The 16999-nt window shown below is 43.4% G+C and overlaps 1 protein-coding gene across 1 annotated transcript; it reads right to left on the reverse strand.

The window, feature by feature from the left end:
- Window positions 1–278: 278 nt before the first annotated feature.
- On the reverse strand, window positions 279–16701 carry FBXL16 (F-box and leucine rich repeat protein 16). The gene is made up of 5 exons (XM_030213491.1): window positions 16000–16701; window positions 8901–9409; window positions 4801–4885; window positions 4018–4081; window positions 279–427 (listed from the first exon to the last, which is right to left on the reverse strand). The coding sequence occupies exons 1-5, from the start codon at window positions 16699–16701 to the stop codon at window positions 279–281; spliced, it is 1509 nt and encodes a 502-aa protein (XP_030069351.1).
- Window positions 16702–16999: the final 298 nt, after the last annotated feature.

The following is a 16999-nucleotide window of genomic DNA, read 5'->3' on the forward strand; positions in this document are numbered from 1 at the left end:
CAAACTCCAGACAGATGGCTGTTCAGTTTTTGTGACTTTAAATTTCAGGACAGACCACTTTACAAAGGAGACAAGAGATGAGGTGTAGAAATTTACAAACCTTCTGCAGGACATGGAATGATGTACCCAACAGGGGCATGCTTACACGAATATCTGCACGTGTTTGAATCTTTTTTTTCCATGTACTTGATGTTGGTGAAACAAGGCTCTGACATGTCTCCGATTATGCCTCTGATTAGATGGTCAGTGCTGGATGGAGTGTGACAATCCTGGGCTTCTTATTCAATCACCATACAGCTTGGTAGATGCTGAGAAAAATACTTGAAGAGTTCAGGAGTGGCACCTGGGCAGTTGGTCAGCTCCAGTTCTTCCAAGTCCTGCAACTGGACAAGGCCAGAAAGGCCAGTGGTGGTCAACAGGGGGCAGCCTGAAACCAAAACCCAACAAAAACTTCAAATTCCATTAAGTCTGAGAAAACCAAGTGTGAGGACATAAAGGGGGATACTGAGATGGAAGAAAGTATGTAGATGCGAGGAAAAGAAATTCTATAGAAGGATGAGAGTGTGTAGATGTGAATGACAGAAATTCTATTCTTTTGAGAAAGAAAAGCATAAGGGAAAGGGAGCCCAAATCCTGAGAAAGAACCAGGCACACCCATTAAAGGGGGGCCGACCACAACCGGGCTGAAGGCCAGCAAAGACAGAAGTGTGGGGGAGGGTACAGGGAGGGCCTAGCTAGAGAGCAGAGGTAGTAGTGGGAGGGAAACAAGGGGTAGCAAGGGGAGGGGCAGGAAAAAAGGGGAGGAGCAAGGGAGGAGGAGAGAGGAATTTGAACTGCACAGGAAGTCCTTTTGAATTTGGAAGCAGGAGAAGAGCAACCCTGGGCAGCAGCTCCTGAAATTTTTACAGGCACATGTTTTGTGTCTGCCCTGGGCAGAGCTTGTGCAGAGTACAGCCAAAGAAGCTCTTACAGCAGAGCACGATATTCCAGCAAATTGAGAACAAATTTTACGGTATGTAGACATTTAAAACTTTGTGCAAGGCATTTTAGCTTTCTCCTGCCGACCCCCATTTAGTTTTTCCAGGATGGCCGGCCATCTCGGGTTAGCTGCCTATCTCACGGCATTACGTGCACTAGGCTAGAGTCCCACATACGCTGCCCATGGCGCATGGCAGATGGGTTTGCCACAGCGCGGTTGCCATTTTTGGCCGGCCATGCAGTGCTCACAATCTGCAGTGCATAGCACGGCACTGAGGCACGACTAGGAAGACCTTGTGCACAGTACTGAACTGAGGCGCAAACTATCTCAGGGAGACGAAAACACCTTTAATGGTACGTCATTTTTGCTCTTCTCCTGCCTCAGCGGCACACCGCACGTTAAGATGCGGTGATGGCCGGCCACTAATAATTGGCCGACAGTTACGCACTATACAGCAACGGACCTTCGAGCCCCGTTGTGGCTGGCCACGCCGTGTTATCTAATTTGAAAAATAAATGCGGTATAAGCCATCCATGCCATTACGGCGACGGACCTTAAGCCCCGTTATGGCCGGCCACACCAGATTTTCGATGTAATGCGGCAAAAATGAGTGCAGTATAAATCGCTCATGCTGTATAAGCCGCCCAGGCCACGCAGAGCTATACAAGCCCCATTGTGGTCTGCCACGCCGTGTTATCTAATTCGGTAAAATTTAGTGCGGTATAAGTTGCCCATGTTGTATAAGCTGCCCATGTCACGCAGCACTACGGCCATGCTGTGTTTTCTACTCGGTCGACTACGCTTCATCCTAAACGTTACTTACTGGCGCCATGTCTGTATGATTGGTCTGCCATGCGATATTTGAGATGCGGGTTTTTGCAGAAATGTCCACATTGCGATCCTCGCTAGTCAGGGTCTTCTCTTGCGGGCCACTTAGGGGGAGTCCCAAATTGGCGGGACATGCGCTTCGCTACGCGTTGTAATTGCCCGCCCATACAGTCGGCCATTAACCTACAGAGGCACGTACGGCAGCGGTGAATTTCGATAGGGTGGCCATTTGCATGAGTGCCGATTGTAAAAACGGTGGCCACTTTCAATACACCGCCCATTCTGACTAGCAGTAAAATTTGGAAAAGGCAGCCAGTTTTATGGCGCTAAAATTCACTAGAATGGACATTCCAAATACAAATTTAACCGCAGCGGCCACCTTGGATACCGCACGCATTTGTGTCTTTGACACACGGCATAGGCTGGAACAATTGATATCATACCGTTTGGTGCCAGCATAGCGGGACACAGTACTTAGGGGCATCAGACAAACATATCGGTTACAGTATGCTACTCTCAGCTGCCGCTAGGACCATGTCCACGGGGGGAAGGGTTGGTACAACAGTGTTAGTCCTAGAGGGCCATGTGCACTTAGCGGCCATTTTGACTAGAGCGGCCACGTGGACTAAAGCAGCTAATTTGAAAACGGTGGCCATTTTGATAGAAGGACCACCAGTCTTACTGATTTATCTGCCGGATTTACAGGGGCCTGGCCATTTTAATTTTAGCGGCCCATTTTGCATACGGCAGCCGTTTTGACTACCAGGCCAAATTTGAATGTAACAGCCATCGCCTGTGGGGCTTTAGGCCAGCCATTTAAGGAAGGGCGCACTGCGCAGACAGCACGCAGTCGGATATGTAGCTGTGAGCAAGGAGGGTACAGTTTACACAGGCACCATAGGATGCACGCAGCGATTGAGGAAGCCGGCGTCACCACAATCAGTTATTATGAGGTCATTTTGCTTTAAATTGTCTATTCTTTTAGTCTCTCCATTGCAGTAATGTCATTGTAGTGTGCGAAGGAGACATATGCACCAGCAAGGCCAGCCAAGCGGCCCACCAAAACTCCGCCAGCTAAGACGCGGAGTGCTGTGGCCCCAGACCTTAGAAGTCACAGTGGACCTACACCACAAGCACAGACGGTGCGGGGGCCTGCAAGGGAGGTAGCAGCACTGCAGACTCCACCTCCATAGTTGCGGGGCTACCGCCAGTACCGGCAAGGGGTAAGTCTAATGACAGCACCACACTCCTTCCAGCGCAGACGCATGACATAACTAGATATGCAGTATGGGACGATAAGAACGGGTAACGGAGCCCAATATGGCAGGACAGAATGCGGTTGTGGCACCGGTCGGTGCACAGGGGACCAGTCAGGATGTGGGAGTACTTAATCACAGGAGCGATGCATTAGGTACCGTTCTCACAATACAGGTGGATCGATATCTTCTCCCTCCTTGTGTGGGAGTTGCATGAGGAGGGTACCGTAGGCAGGGATAGCGTAACAGATAAGAAGCCCAAGATATTTGGGTCCTTCATGGGCTAGTCGGAGGCTGTTCACATACTTAGGACACTCAGCTGTTCACATACTCAGGACACTCACTATAGTGAAGGAAACGGAAAGGGGCCCGGACTTGGTGTGGGATATGGAATATAATTTTAAAAGCGCATGAGATATTTAGGGGACGGGCATGGCTTAACTAAGATATTAAATTTACAAGAAAGCAGTGCAGACAATCCATTCATATCGGGTCAGCACCAGTGGTAGTCCTGTCAGGCAATGCCGTCAGGACAAAGGCAGGACGGAGGCAGCGGACATTGCACCTAGCACCCGACACGCCCGTGCGGGCAGGCATGCTGCAGGGCAAGGCAGGCTCCCCAGAGACAGGGAACAGCAATCTAGTAACACGGGACAGGGTACTGAGGGAAGCATGTGTAGGGAAGCATGTGAGAAATAGAACATACTTTTAAGAGGAGAGAGAACATGGTGATGTTTGTAAGGAAGAGGCCATCGTCTGAAAAGAAGAAGGTTTTGGAAGGTGAGGAAGGGAAGAGAAGAGAGGGGTAGTATAACATGAGAAAGATGGAGAGTATGGAGGTATCTGGAAGGAAGAGAATATGGGCATATATGCTCTGAGGGTTCATTCTGTTGCATCAGATTATATATTTTGTACGGTAGCTAGAAATAATCAAACTGTGCATTGGGATCTCACCTGCAAGAGACAACAGACGTAAACTTCTCATCCCCAGCAGATGCTTCAGGCCAAAATCTTGCACCTACAATACAGACATAGGGAAAACCTTCATTGTTACAATCCTTTTCTTGGCTTCCCTTCTGTTTTTTTCTCTGACTACCATTAGACTACTCCTCCACTCCACTCTGTCTGATCCATGAGGACTCTGAGTGTCAGGTTTAGCAAGTAGCTCCACCTGCAGTGCAGTGGGAAGTGACAGTGGAGTGAGGAGAAGTATGTCATATTGGAGACAGCTGCTGCCCTTTGCTGAATGCCACCTGATCAGCAGAAATTTCTGAAACCAAATTTGGGGGTGGGACTGAGCACAGTTTTGCCCCGAGAGGAAATAAACCTGCAGCTGTTTTTAAAAAGCATGTCAGCCTTTTTGGATTAAAGCAGTGGCTCTTAACCTAGTCCTTAAGACACACCTAACCAGTCAGGTTTTTAGGATAGCCACAATACATATGCATGAGATATATTTGCATGTACTACATCCATTGTATATAAATCTATCTCATTCATATTCATTCTGGATATCTTGAAAACCTGACTGGCTAGATATGCCTCGAAGACTGGATTGAGAACACCCGGATTAAAGAAACAACCAGTTTTATGCCCTGTAATTTAAGTTCCTTTTTTCCTATACACTTCAATAACTTCAAAATGTCAACTTGTCTGGGAGATGTACAGGTTAGGATGGCTTTCCCCAGGGCTCGACTTCAGGCTTTTCAAAGGATTATATTGCAGTGTCTCAATACTCACCTGGCAGCACCAGCGGAGGTAAAGGTTTCGGAGTGATGACATTGTTGACAGGTAACTGAGTCCGGTGTCTGTGATCCGTACACACCTACAGAGAAAAACAAAACTCTCAGATTATCAAGATGGTTTCCTGAGAGTACATATGTAAAATTAATGGGATCCCTGAAAAATGATAGCTAGAGTCAAATGTGTCCTCAAAAACAACTGGTGCTTACAAGAGCTGCAGTCAGAAGCACCTGTGAAGCTCTACATAGTCAACTTGATGGATTAACAAATTGCTATCTCTGTGATCACCATTTCCACTTGTCCAGGTTGGACCTAATGGCCAAACTGACCATTAACGAATGCAAGTTGCAACAACAGTTATTCATACATTCACCTTGCATCATCAGACATCATGAAAAAAGAGCTGGACTTCAACGCGATTGTATCTAATGATCTTAAGGTGGCCAAACAAGTAGAAAAGGTGATAGCAAAAGCCAAAAGAATGCTTGGGTGCCTAGAGAAAGGAATGGCCAGCAACAAAAAAAGGAGGTTCTGGTGCTTCTGTACAAGTCTCTAGTAAGATCTCATTTAGAGTACTGTGTACAGTTCTGGAGACTGCACCTTCAAAAAGATATAACAGGACAGTATATGGGGACAGAATTAAAAAATCTCAATATGTATACTTTGGAAGAAAGGTGGGAGAAGGGAGATATGATTGAGGCATTAAAATGCCTCTGTGGTATAGTCTCTTTCAATTGAAAGAAAGCTAATATAATCTAATATAGGACTTAATTAATCGCAAAATCCCTACAAAGGTCTGGAATGAGGAGCTGTAGGATGAAAGTGAAAGGGGATAGCCTCAGGAGTAATCTAAGGAAATACTACTTTAAGAAAGTGTGGTGGAGGTGATAGAGACAAACTGCCCAATATTCAGCGCTATTTAACCGGCCAGAACAGCTGTTGACCGGTTAAATAGTGCTTAACCGGCTATCCCCACTGAATACCCCTGGGTTTCCTTGAAAACCTGGTATATCTTTGGCCAGTTTGAAAATAACCGGTTAAGTCACAATATTGACTTAGCTGGTTATCTTCAAACCGGCCTGTCGTAGGAAACAGCATGGCAAAGAATATCTGGACTTATGGTCTGAATATCGGCCCCAAAGATTGCACCTGAATTCAAGCAAGCACATACGATCTCTATGGCAGAGGAAGAGATAGTAGATGGTATGGCTAGGCTATCTTGATGGGCCATATGGTCTTTATCTGCCAACATTTTCTCTGTTTCTATCACAAGACAAAATTAACTAATGCTTGGCAGAGAGGGTGGGAATAACAGATTACCCTCACTCCATGGAGTGTCTTAACACTATTATATTTTGATTTAGCAGGCTTGAGGATAATGGCAGAAGCTAGAACAATGGTAACACAAGAGATTGAGTCTCCCAAAAAAATAGAAACTTCACACAGTATTCAAATTCAACGCTTATTTAATCGCATAGATAGTGGTAATTCTGTGCCATTAAATATGCTTTTGTCTCTGGATACCTAGGAAGAGAGAAGATCTTGGCAGATAAGGATCACTTGAACCACAACTTCTGATCTTCTTCCTCCCCTTTCCACTATGATCCTGTCAGTCAGGTTTCTTTGGGTCAGATATTCAAAAGCAGTTATTCAAATACCTGAGCTCTATGCATGGACTGTTGGGGGCACTGTTCAGATGGTACTGCTGAACATTCTTACAGACTGCCTCGGCATTGTGTGGATAGTGCCAGGGTGGAACACAGGCATGGGACCAGATTCTATATATGGCGGCTGAAAAATCGGCACTGAAAATATTTGTGCCTGGATGTATTCTGTAAGCAGTGTGTTAAAAGAATTTAACCAATATACTCACTAATCCCAAAAGATCAAGCAGGTTGAGACACAAACAGGTTTATTCTTGGGCAAGAGAGACAAAATTCCAACATCAGTCAGGAGGTTGTCTGACTCTATACAAATTCCCCTGTTATTACATACCTTCTTTCACCATTAGATCAATTCCTATCCTGTTTGTCCAATTATCTGTTCCCTTATATAGTCTATCTGCCCAGTTTCCCATCTACATTTCTCCATGTCTTACCTCATCCTGCACCTGCATCATTACTTTTCATTTTCCCAGTATCCTCCTTTTGGATGAGCTTCATGACCCATACAATTTGTACATTCTTGTACTTTTATTTACATGCAGCTGTATCATACCTTCTAAGCTTGGATAAGCATGTGTTATAAGCTAGCCAAAAGCATGTCTAAGAGCAAACTACAGTGCTTCTTGTCCAGAAGCTGTATATTTAAAAAATGATTAACCCAATACTTTCCCTACACGGTGCCTAGAATAGGTGCAGTTTATAGAACATGACTAGTAGCCATGCCTGCACCTAACTATAGGCGCATCCATTTACGCCAAGTAAAACTTGGTGTAAATACCAGCGCCTAAGATAGGCACAGGGCAGGTGTATCCTACAACCATGTGCGTAGGTTTTTAGAATGTCCATGGCCATGCCCCCTTTTTGGCAGCATGCATTAGAATTTATGTGCACCACTTTACAGAATACGCTTAGCAAGTTGTGCACGTAAATTCTAATTAATGCCAATTACAATCAATAATTGTTAAGTGGCAATTATCGGTGCCAATTGGCTTGTTCAATAATTAAATTGCACGTGCAAATCCAGAATACGACTGGATTTACACAAGCAATTTCAGTCATGCTATACAGAACCCAGGGGATTATGCCTAACTCTACAGGTTCTATCTGGATAAAGTTAGGACAACCAGAAGGATAGTGCTGAATATTTCTGCTATGAGTCTAGTGAGCACCGGTCACCACTGAATACATGTATCCAGTACCACTAGTTCTGTAGATAATGGTGCTCAATAGACGTGGAAAATTTAAGTGTCATAGCCAACAGCATTTCAGTATTGACCCATTTTTATCTCCCATGCTTGCTTCAGTTCTTCCACTGTGTTGGCTTTTGTGTAGTTTGGGGAGCTTTTTTATTTCTATATTTTGTCAGACAGAAAATTGAGCATTTTTTATTTGGAGACTGAATGTTTTTGACTGAGTTTGCTACTTGAACGTTATTCTTTTGAAGCACACAAGGTGAAGGCACTGGTTGGAAGGTAGCTGGAAAATAAGATGGTAGCATCACAAGAGGATGAGACTGACTGGAGCAAAGTGGTTGACATGGTGCTAATGGCAACACAAGATGCGGAGACAGTGGTTGGTGTGGCAGCAGAAGACAAAGGTTATTAAGTGGCAGCAAAACAGGTAAAGACAGTAGTTGGCGTGGTGATATCGTCAATATAACCCAGAAGTTTCACATTAATACCTTGGACACCATAAATGTAATCTGTTATCCAACTGGAGCTGTGTCCTATTGTAATAGATTATAGAAGCTACAGAAGTTTAGTGTAACTGTATTACTGGACTCTTTCATCCTGCAGCAGTTAATATAGCTAATGATGTAGTGTTAAGACTCACAGCAACTGCAGTCCCAAGCTTTTCTTGGGATATCCCCAGCTGGTCAGATTTACAGGATATCCACAATGAATATGTAAGAGAAATTTGTGTGTCTTACCTCCAATCTAAGCAAATCTATCTCATGCATATTCATTTTGAGTATCTTGAAAACCTAAATGGCTAGGTGTGTGCTGAGGACTTGGTGCAGAAGCACTGCTCTAGATCTACAAAATGACTCACAGTTTTCACAGTCCCACAAATAAGGGAAAACTTTTGGTTTAGTTCATCCTTATGAGACTTCAGAGCTTCCACAGCAATAGTTATATTAAGGAACAATTAATGCTCCTCCTGACTCACTTTCTTCCAGAAATAGTCCAGTTAAGAAATGCTTAGATGCACCTCCAGACTCAGCCTCTCCCAGCTTGTAGTGCTGTATAGGCTATGGTGTAAAAGTGCAGGACATGGGGAAACACAGAGCTCCTATGGCCCTCAGCTTTATCATCAGAAGGTGCTGTAGGAAATATTGTGGGATTTCATACTCTACATCCTCCAATGTGAGCATCTCCCAGCATAAATCCCTACTTAAAGAGGCAACAATATTGGGTGGATTAAACTACTTACCTGTCTAGCACCAGCTCTTCCAGCTTATGCAGGTCACAAGCGATGTACTCCAGGGCCATGTCTGTAATCCTGGGACACCATGAGAGATCTAGGCTCCTCAACTTGCGCAGGTTCTCAGCCACCAGTTCTACACCATCATCAGTGACCTTAGAACAGCCAGATAGGCTCAGCATGGTCAGGTTGGGTAGGCTGTGCACCATGTTGACCACACCATGGTTGGTGATCTCCCAGCATGAGTTGAGGCGCAAAGTATGGGTGGTGTAGCCCTGTTTGGCAGTGAAATAGGCTAGAGCTGTATCTGTCACATGGTATGCTTGAAGGTTGAGCTCTGTTAGGTTGGGCAGCAGCTGAGATATTGCAGCAATGGCATCATCAGCCACATTGATACAATCGCTGACGCTCAACGAGGTGATGCGGCCATTAAGGCTGGACCACAGCCCTGCCTCTGTGAAGTCGTTGCAGCCTGATAACTCTAGTCGTATGACACCTTGCATCTGCTCCAGCATCACCTGCAATGAGGAAAACTTGTTAGATGAGCAGAAGAAAGTAATGATGTTCTGCTGTATCCTTCACTGTTTTTTTTTCATCCTGTTGTTGCCTTTCTTTGTATCTTCCCCACCATAGACTCAAGCACCCATCTCATTCATCAAATCCTCTCTGTTTAATCCTTACAAAATCTGAAATTTGCTCCTCTCTAGCTAGTGATGTGATTTTAGAAAATGTTACCTAGTTTTTCCTAATATTGCAAGATAAGAATCAATTTGGGGTCCTTTTACTAAGGTGCGCTGAAAAATAGCCTGCGGTAGTGTAGGTGCGTGTTTTGGCCATTCGCAGTATCATTTTTCAGCACATCTGTAAAAAATGCCTTTTTTGGGGGGAGGCCGAAAATGGACGTGCGGCAAAATGAAAATTGGCATGCATCCATTTTGGGTCTGAGACCTTACCGCCAGCCTTACTTAGTGGTATCTATTATTTTTGTATCTATTATTACTTTGTTTCCTTTCTCCTCTATTTTCTGATTTGGTCCAAAGTTAAGCACCAGGATGATTCATGCTAAGCTAGTACTCTTCAGAATACTAGTCCAGCACGCATTTCACACCTAACTCTGGGCATGAGCACTTATACCTGCCAAAGGATGGTGTAAATGCTGGCACCCAACTGATGGCAATTAGGCGTGCAAATGCAGGTATTCTATAACATCGTACCTAAATTCTGGGAATGCTCCTCCTGTGAGAAGAGAACAGAGGACAGGGAATCCAGAAGCAAAGCAGCAAAAGCTAAAGTCCAAAAAAGTACAAGGAGCCTTCAAAAATGAAAGCGTCTCAGCTGTACTTTATTAATCAGACCCGACAGGGTCCACGTTTTGGCAACAGATGCCTGCATCGGGGGTCTGTTGTATCCAAAGAAACAGGCAATCCAATGATTGAAAACAAACTTGTCTTGAAAAAGGTCCCCTCACTACTTCAAAAAGCAACACCGAGAAAGCATGAGAACAATATGTGAACCTAGTCGATGTTCCGCCAGTGTTTAGCTATCTTTGTAACATGGAACATCGACTAGGTTCACATATTGTTCTCGTGCTTTCTCGGCATCTCTTTATGAAGTACTGAGCGGACCTGTCTTTTTCAAGACAAGCTTGTTTTCAATCATTGGATTACCTGTTTCTTTGGATACAATAGACCCCTGATGTAGGCATCTGTTGCTGAAACACGGACTGTGTTGGGTCTGATTAATAAAGTATAGCTGAGACGCTCTCATTTTTGAAGGCTCCTTGTGTTTTTTTGGACTTTAGCTAATGCTTCTCCTATGGCCACGCCCCCTTTGAAGTTGCACACTATGACAGTTGGGTGCGCACGTTATAGAGTAGGTTGTAGGGCAGATCTGCACATAACTCCTAATTACTGCTTATTAAGTGCTTGTTAACTGCAGTACTTGATTGTTAGCGCCTAATTGACTAATTTATGTGCTGATCTTGGATCCCTGCCCAAAATATGAGAGAGTTATACAGAATCCAGGGATTGGTTTCATTGTTTAAAAAAACATCAGTTGATAACATCTATACAGCAGCTGCAGGGCAAGGGAGATTCAGCCTTTCTTCTTTCCCAAATCAGTAAAATTAGAACCAAGTGTAAATCATTACAAAGAAGTTTTTGCTTATCTTACAATCCCTCTGCACCCTGCAGGTGCTAAGAATTTAAGTGCCATGGTGTGACAAGGGTTGCACATATGTGGGATTTTTACACCCCTTTTGTGCTAAAACATGATGAGAAAGAAATCTAAGTGATATTCATGGGAAGGCAGGTTTGGGATTAGCAAGGACTATTTTCTGCTCTCCCCTAAAGGGTGATAATATAAGTATGATGTATTGCTAAGAATTGTGGCTATCTTTCTGGAGCACCATAACATGTCTGCACAAGGTAGGGAAGCTGGAACTCCTCAATTTGAGGACAATTCAGACTCCCATACTATAGGCCACATATGAAGTAACCTCTGGGTTCCATTTACCTTATTAATCAATGCAATATGTGCCAGTCAAAAGACTTTGGCTATAGATATGTTCCAATGGCAAGTTTCTAGCAGAATTAGTAACATTTTCAGTACAACAGCCTTCCTAAACCCTGTCTGACGTGCAGAAACTTGAGTCTGTCGAACTCCAACAGGAATGTCTGTCTCTAAACTTTGACAGAAGAGCAGTGGTCTTCTTTATAAGAATGAATTGGTTGGTCTCTGATCTGCTGTCCAGGATACTGTAAATAGATGAATCTCTAATTGCCCTGGCCCAGATTAGGAGCTCTCTAGGCAGGTGAAGAACCTTGGTGTTTGTGCCCAAAGTGTTCTGGTCCTGTTATGTGTTGGGGCCCCATTGACAAACAGCCAGATTCTAGACAGCGTGAGCCTACAAGAAAACAGTATGACTGTACAAAAGAGTTTTGAGAAACTGTTGGCTTATGATCTTTCTCCTGAAAGTTATAAGCAAACTTTGCCCATAAAATGTTTCTCAGCAAAAGACATAAAGGGATGAATTTATCAAACCACATCATGTGGTAAGGTGCATTAGTAGTACTGGGGTCCTGACACATTATTATGGGAGACAGCTTGATAAATAAACCTGCTAGTTTGGTAATGAGACAGCAGGACTGCAACTCAGAAGTTCTTAAATTCTAATCCCTTCTCTAGTAATTGGTGTTTGTGTGATCCTGGAGAAATTAGGAGCTGTTTCTCAGTAATTGAATAATGATGACAAGTACTTAGTCTGTTGGCTGCTTCAGGGGAAGAGCTGTGCTGCTAATGCATATACACCAGTGCTACTGCAGAGAATTAATGGATTGTGCATGGTGATCCTACATTGAACAAATACATCTTCAACCCAAGGCATCAAATTATAATGAACAAGCTCTGACATAAATAAAGATAACTCCACTGAAGTTTATAAGGGCAAAGAGAAAACAGGATGGATAAATTTCAAGTTTTCTGAGACTCTATTGATTGTGATAGAAATGAGATACCATATATAATTGAATATAAACTGAGATTTTTGGGCCAAAAAAATGGCCCAAAAATGGGGATCACAGTTTATATTCAAGTTCCCAGCTGATGGCTGGCACTTTTGTCCTCCCCTCCCCACCCGATGACTGGTGCTATTGTTCTCCACCCCCCTTGACTGGCATTGCTCTTACCGTTCTGTTGCTCACTGGAGCTGATGTGAATGCTCTGTTCTGGGCTGGTGTGGGGAGAGGGTGGCAGCGAGCAGGCCTTGAGCCTGCGCAGATGCTCAAGACCCTGCACCGGCCTAGAACACAACATTCGCATCAGTTTCAGCGAGCAACAGAATGGTAAAAGCAACGCTGGCTGAGGGGGGAGGGGCAGAAATGACGGTTATCGGGCGTGGGAGGAGGACAGAAATGCTAGTCATGGGGGGGGGGGGGGGGCACAAGTGCCAGTCATGGGGTGTATGTGTGTGTGTGTGCCTGCTGGAGGACACAAATGCTGGTCATTGGGGAGGGGGGATATTGAAGGTGGGGGAGATTGTATTTTCAACTCTAAATGAGTAATTTTCTTGGCCAGGTGTTTTTATTCTAATAAACTGGTGTATGACATAGTGCTCATTCACTGCCTGAGTCATGGTTATAGTAACAGTTGAACCTAGTGGGACCCATGATTGCAAGATTCTGGAACTAGCCGTGGTTCATGATCCCTGGCAGATGACACTCACTGCTATAGTGAGAATATAAAATCCTGTGAATCAAGGCTCATACTATCAAATTGCAGCCTGCTTCCCACTTAGCGTGAAATGCAGCTGGACAATTTGTTGCAAGGATGTCTAATCTTTGTAGATTGACTCACCATGGTCACCCAAATTTCTAATCTTGGTTTATATTTGAGTCAACCTTTTTTCTCCCTTTGTGGGGGGAAAAGGGTTACCTCAGTTTAAATTCAGATGGGTTTATATTCATGTATGTATGATCTATCTTAAGGCCATTCTGTTGACAAACTTGGCTATTTTATAAGTAGCAAATTCCAAAGAAGAAAATATAAGGAAAAAATTATATTAAAGCTTTATTGACACCAATTGGACCTTTAAGACCTCAGTACCATATGCCTCATGTCACATGCAAAAAAGGGCAAGATCAAGGCTAAATTTGTGTAACAGTTGGTCCAATGGTTCCATATGGTACACTTCAAATAACAAACTATTAACAAGATTGAGAAAAAGACCATCAAGATACAGACCCCAAGAAAATCTTTTAAACAGTTCTGAAAAAACACACTCAATAACCAAAAACCAAACAAACAAAAAAAAAAAGAAACCCTTCCATCTCATATTCCCCAAATCAAAAACAAAAATCCAAATTACCACTCAAAGCACAGTTGAAAATATTTAAGCTAATCTGGAGTGACTTCCAACTGTCAAAAATAGAACATAAAGGTACAACTCAAAGAGTTCCATGGTGTCCAAAATATAAATCCGATACTGTTCCTTCTGCCAAAGAACTCCCTGAATGTCTCCCTTTCAGGATGTTATTTCAATCCTGCCAATTATCATATACCACAAACTGGTGTTAGCATTTCAACCAAAGGCTCCTCCAATTTGAGGCGATTCACATAATAAGTGGAATGCTTTTTTTTTCCTTTTGCATACTGGCGTTTTACTGTCTTGGTGGCTGGCTTGTGATTGGTTCATTTGAATGTGGGCATTTGGTATATATTTGACAGGCAACCATCTTTTCTATGGTAGACCAGTGAGTTGATGATTCTGTAGATCTCCTGATGTAGCTATCAATGAAAAAAAGGGGCCCTTGCTGGGATTGTGAAGATTTGGAAGTGACCTGCAGTGTTATTAGATGAGGTAACAGATTTGATTCTAATGGACTTTTGAATGCACTAGATTCGTGGATTCTGCATATACTGTTGCTTTCTGAGGAGTATCTGTTATATACGGGAAGACCAGATAAGTATCTTCTAGGGCAGGTGTGTCTAACCTCGGCCCTTGCCAGGTCGGGTTTTCAGGATTTCCCCAATGAATATGCATGAGATCTATTTGCATACAATGGAGACAGTGCATACAAATAGATCTCATGCATATTCATTGGGGAAATCCTGAAAACCTGACTGGATTGCAGCCCTTGAAGACCAAGGTTGGACAACCCTGTTCTTGGGAATGATATCAATAGGAAATTTTATGTTCTATTTTTGATATTTGGTGAAAGTGACTCACAGATTAACTTAAAATATTTTTGACTCATTTTAGAATGGCAATTCGGATTCTTGTTTTTGATTTGGGGAATTTGAGAAGGACTTTTTTGGCTATTGATTGTGTTTTTTTCAGAACTCAAGTTTTTTTTTTTTTTTGGGGGGGGGTCTGTATCTCGATGTCTTTGTCTTTTTCTCCATCAGTTTAATATTTTGTGACTATTTTGTTATTTGAAGTGTACCATATGCAGCCATTGGACTAATTTAGCCTTGATTTGGCTCTTTTTCTTGTGACACAGGGCATACAGCATGGAGGTCTTAAAGCTCCAATTGGTAGCAATAAGGCTTTAATACAATTCTTTTGTCTAAATTTTCTTTTTTGGAATTTGCAACCTACAATATAGCCAAGTTTGTATATTGTTGGATGTGTTTCTGCTGTCCCTGTGCTTTTGTGATGTGATATATCATAAAGTCCCATGAAATGCATTCCAGTGAATTAATGTTTTGGAGGGTGAGATCAGTGCAACTGTAGTTTTAAAAAGCAGAGACAAGGACTGCCTCTTCAAATTCAGGAGAGAATTCACCAGGAAATGAGAGCACATGGTAGTCCTGCCATCGAGTGCAAACTGATTAAGGAGCAGTGTTAAGTCTCATTAATAAGGCTGTGGTAAGATTTTATACTAGCTGCTCCACTTGCATTCTCTCTCCCATATGCATTGTGATGACACTACCGTAAACACTGAACTATGTATATTGGCTGTTACTAGAGCAAGACATCCTTTCCTGAGAGGGCTGAGGCCCACTGTTATAGAGGAGTGTGGGTAAACTCTGCATTGTGCAAATATGGAGACTGAATTCTCCTCTCATAAGAAACAAAACCTGTAGGCATTCTGTTGATCCCATAGAGTGAAGGTGAAGTTCCAGAGCGAATGAACATGGAAACCAGGTTCCCTTTTCACCCAAGCAGAGGCTGTGCAGTGCAGAGTGAGATCACTCCATTAGTAAAGAAACATGATGCAGAGTGACTAAGAACACTGAATCCCCTCTGAAGTTGGAAGAGGATAGCTCGTCCAAAATAAAGCTTGGTCTATTATGAAAAAATATGTAAGAGAAGGATTGAACAAATATATCATTTTGCTCACACCACTAGAGGAGGTCAGGTAGATATTTTATAGAAAGATTGAAGTATTTTGGTGGAAAAGTGTAGAATAACAATCATTGGAAAATGAGGAGACTAAATTCTCTCACCACAAGAAATGTGGTTCCTGCTACAGCAGGGGTCTTTACTTACTAAGCTTAAACTCTGCTCCTTCTCTCATTTCCACATCAGTCAGTCAGATCACTTCCATAAATGGATGTGTTCCTAAAAATCTTAAGAAGCTGAAAATGTATGCTGTCTGAGACCCACCTCAAGTCCTGCATCTGTGATGGTTGATCGTTTTAGGCTCATGGACTTCACCCCTTTCTTGGACAAGGGGTAATTGTCAATGAACTCACAAATATCCAGGTCTGAAACCCCCACCAAACAGAAACTCTCAAATCCCCTGATGGCAAAGCCCTGCAGGTTGACGAATTCTTTTTCTCCAGTGGGCTGTACATTGTAGAGCTCTTTGGTGTGCAGCACTGGTGTCAGGCCCATCCAGAACTTGGGCTGGTAGAGTACTCTTCTCCACACTTTGCACACCTGAGCCAGCACACATTTTTCGCAGGCTGAAAAATACCAGAACAGACGATTGAGGATTTTCTCATCTAGTGACAGATCTCGGTCTGTGGGGGAGTCTGAGACTCTCTCCATGGAGAAATGATTAATTGTCGGTGAGGTCTCCCCCCCTAGGTTCAGTCCTACCAAAGTGCTGTTGGAATGGGAAGGTACTCCAGCTGTTGTTCCCAATGGCAGTGCTGATGCCAGACTGGGAAGCTCACTGTGGTTTGGTAAGGCTTGGCTTATGATGGCAGGCACAGAGGAAGGCTGGCATATGCGGTTCTTCACTGCTGGAGTCCCTTTGGTAATGCTGGCTGAGCCAAGTCCATTGGGTGATGTGGGGATCTTTACCAGTCCATTCCTGGGTAAACATGGGGGCTTGGTGTCACCGTTGATCTGGTTCGACATCTTCCAGTGTAACTGTGGGATATACAGAAAAGATGGAGTTACAATGGTCAGCCATGGACCCTCTGCTTCCACTCGGTAAGAGAGAAGAACACCACATCACAACAGAGACCTTACTAACACACCCAGTAAGTTCTTTTTTTTTGTATGTGTATTACAACTTTGTATGCACATGTCTGCCACTAGAGGGTACCACACAACTAAGAGCTACATAAATATCCCAATTACAGCAGCAATATACATTCTCTCCTTAGACAGAAGTATGCCTTAAAAATGATGCAAATAGATAGTGATGTAACTT

This window comes from Microcaecilia unicolor, chromosome 8 (assembly GCF_901765095.1).
Source record: "Microcaecilia unicolor chromosome 8, aMicUni1.1, whole genome shotgun sequence".
NCBI lineage: Eukaryota > Metazoa > Chordata > Amphibia > Gymnophiona > Siphonopidae > Microcaecilia > Microcaecilia unicolor.

Bases quoted from the DNA above. Each gene is read 5' to 3' on its own strand.
- FBXL16 (XM_030213491.1), bottom strand. From the start codon at position 16,701: ATGTCGAACCAGATCAACGGTGACACCAAGCCCCCATGTTTACCCAGG. The intron at 4,886-8,900 runs GTAAGTAGTTTA...TTTTCTCTGTAG, and splicing joins GAAGAGCTGGTGCTAGACAG to GTGTGTACGGATCACAGACA. The intron at 428-4,017 runs GTGAGATCCCAA...TTTTGGTTTCAG, and splicing joins ACGTCTGTTGTCTCTTGCAG to GCTGCCCCCTGTTGACCACC.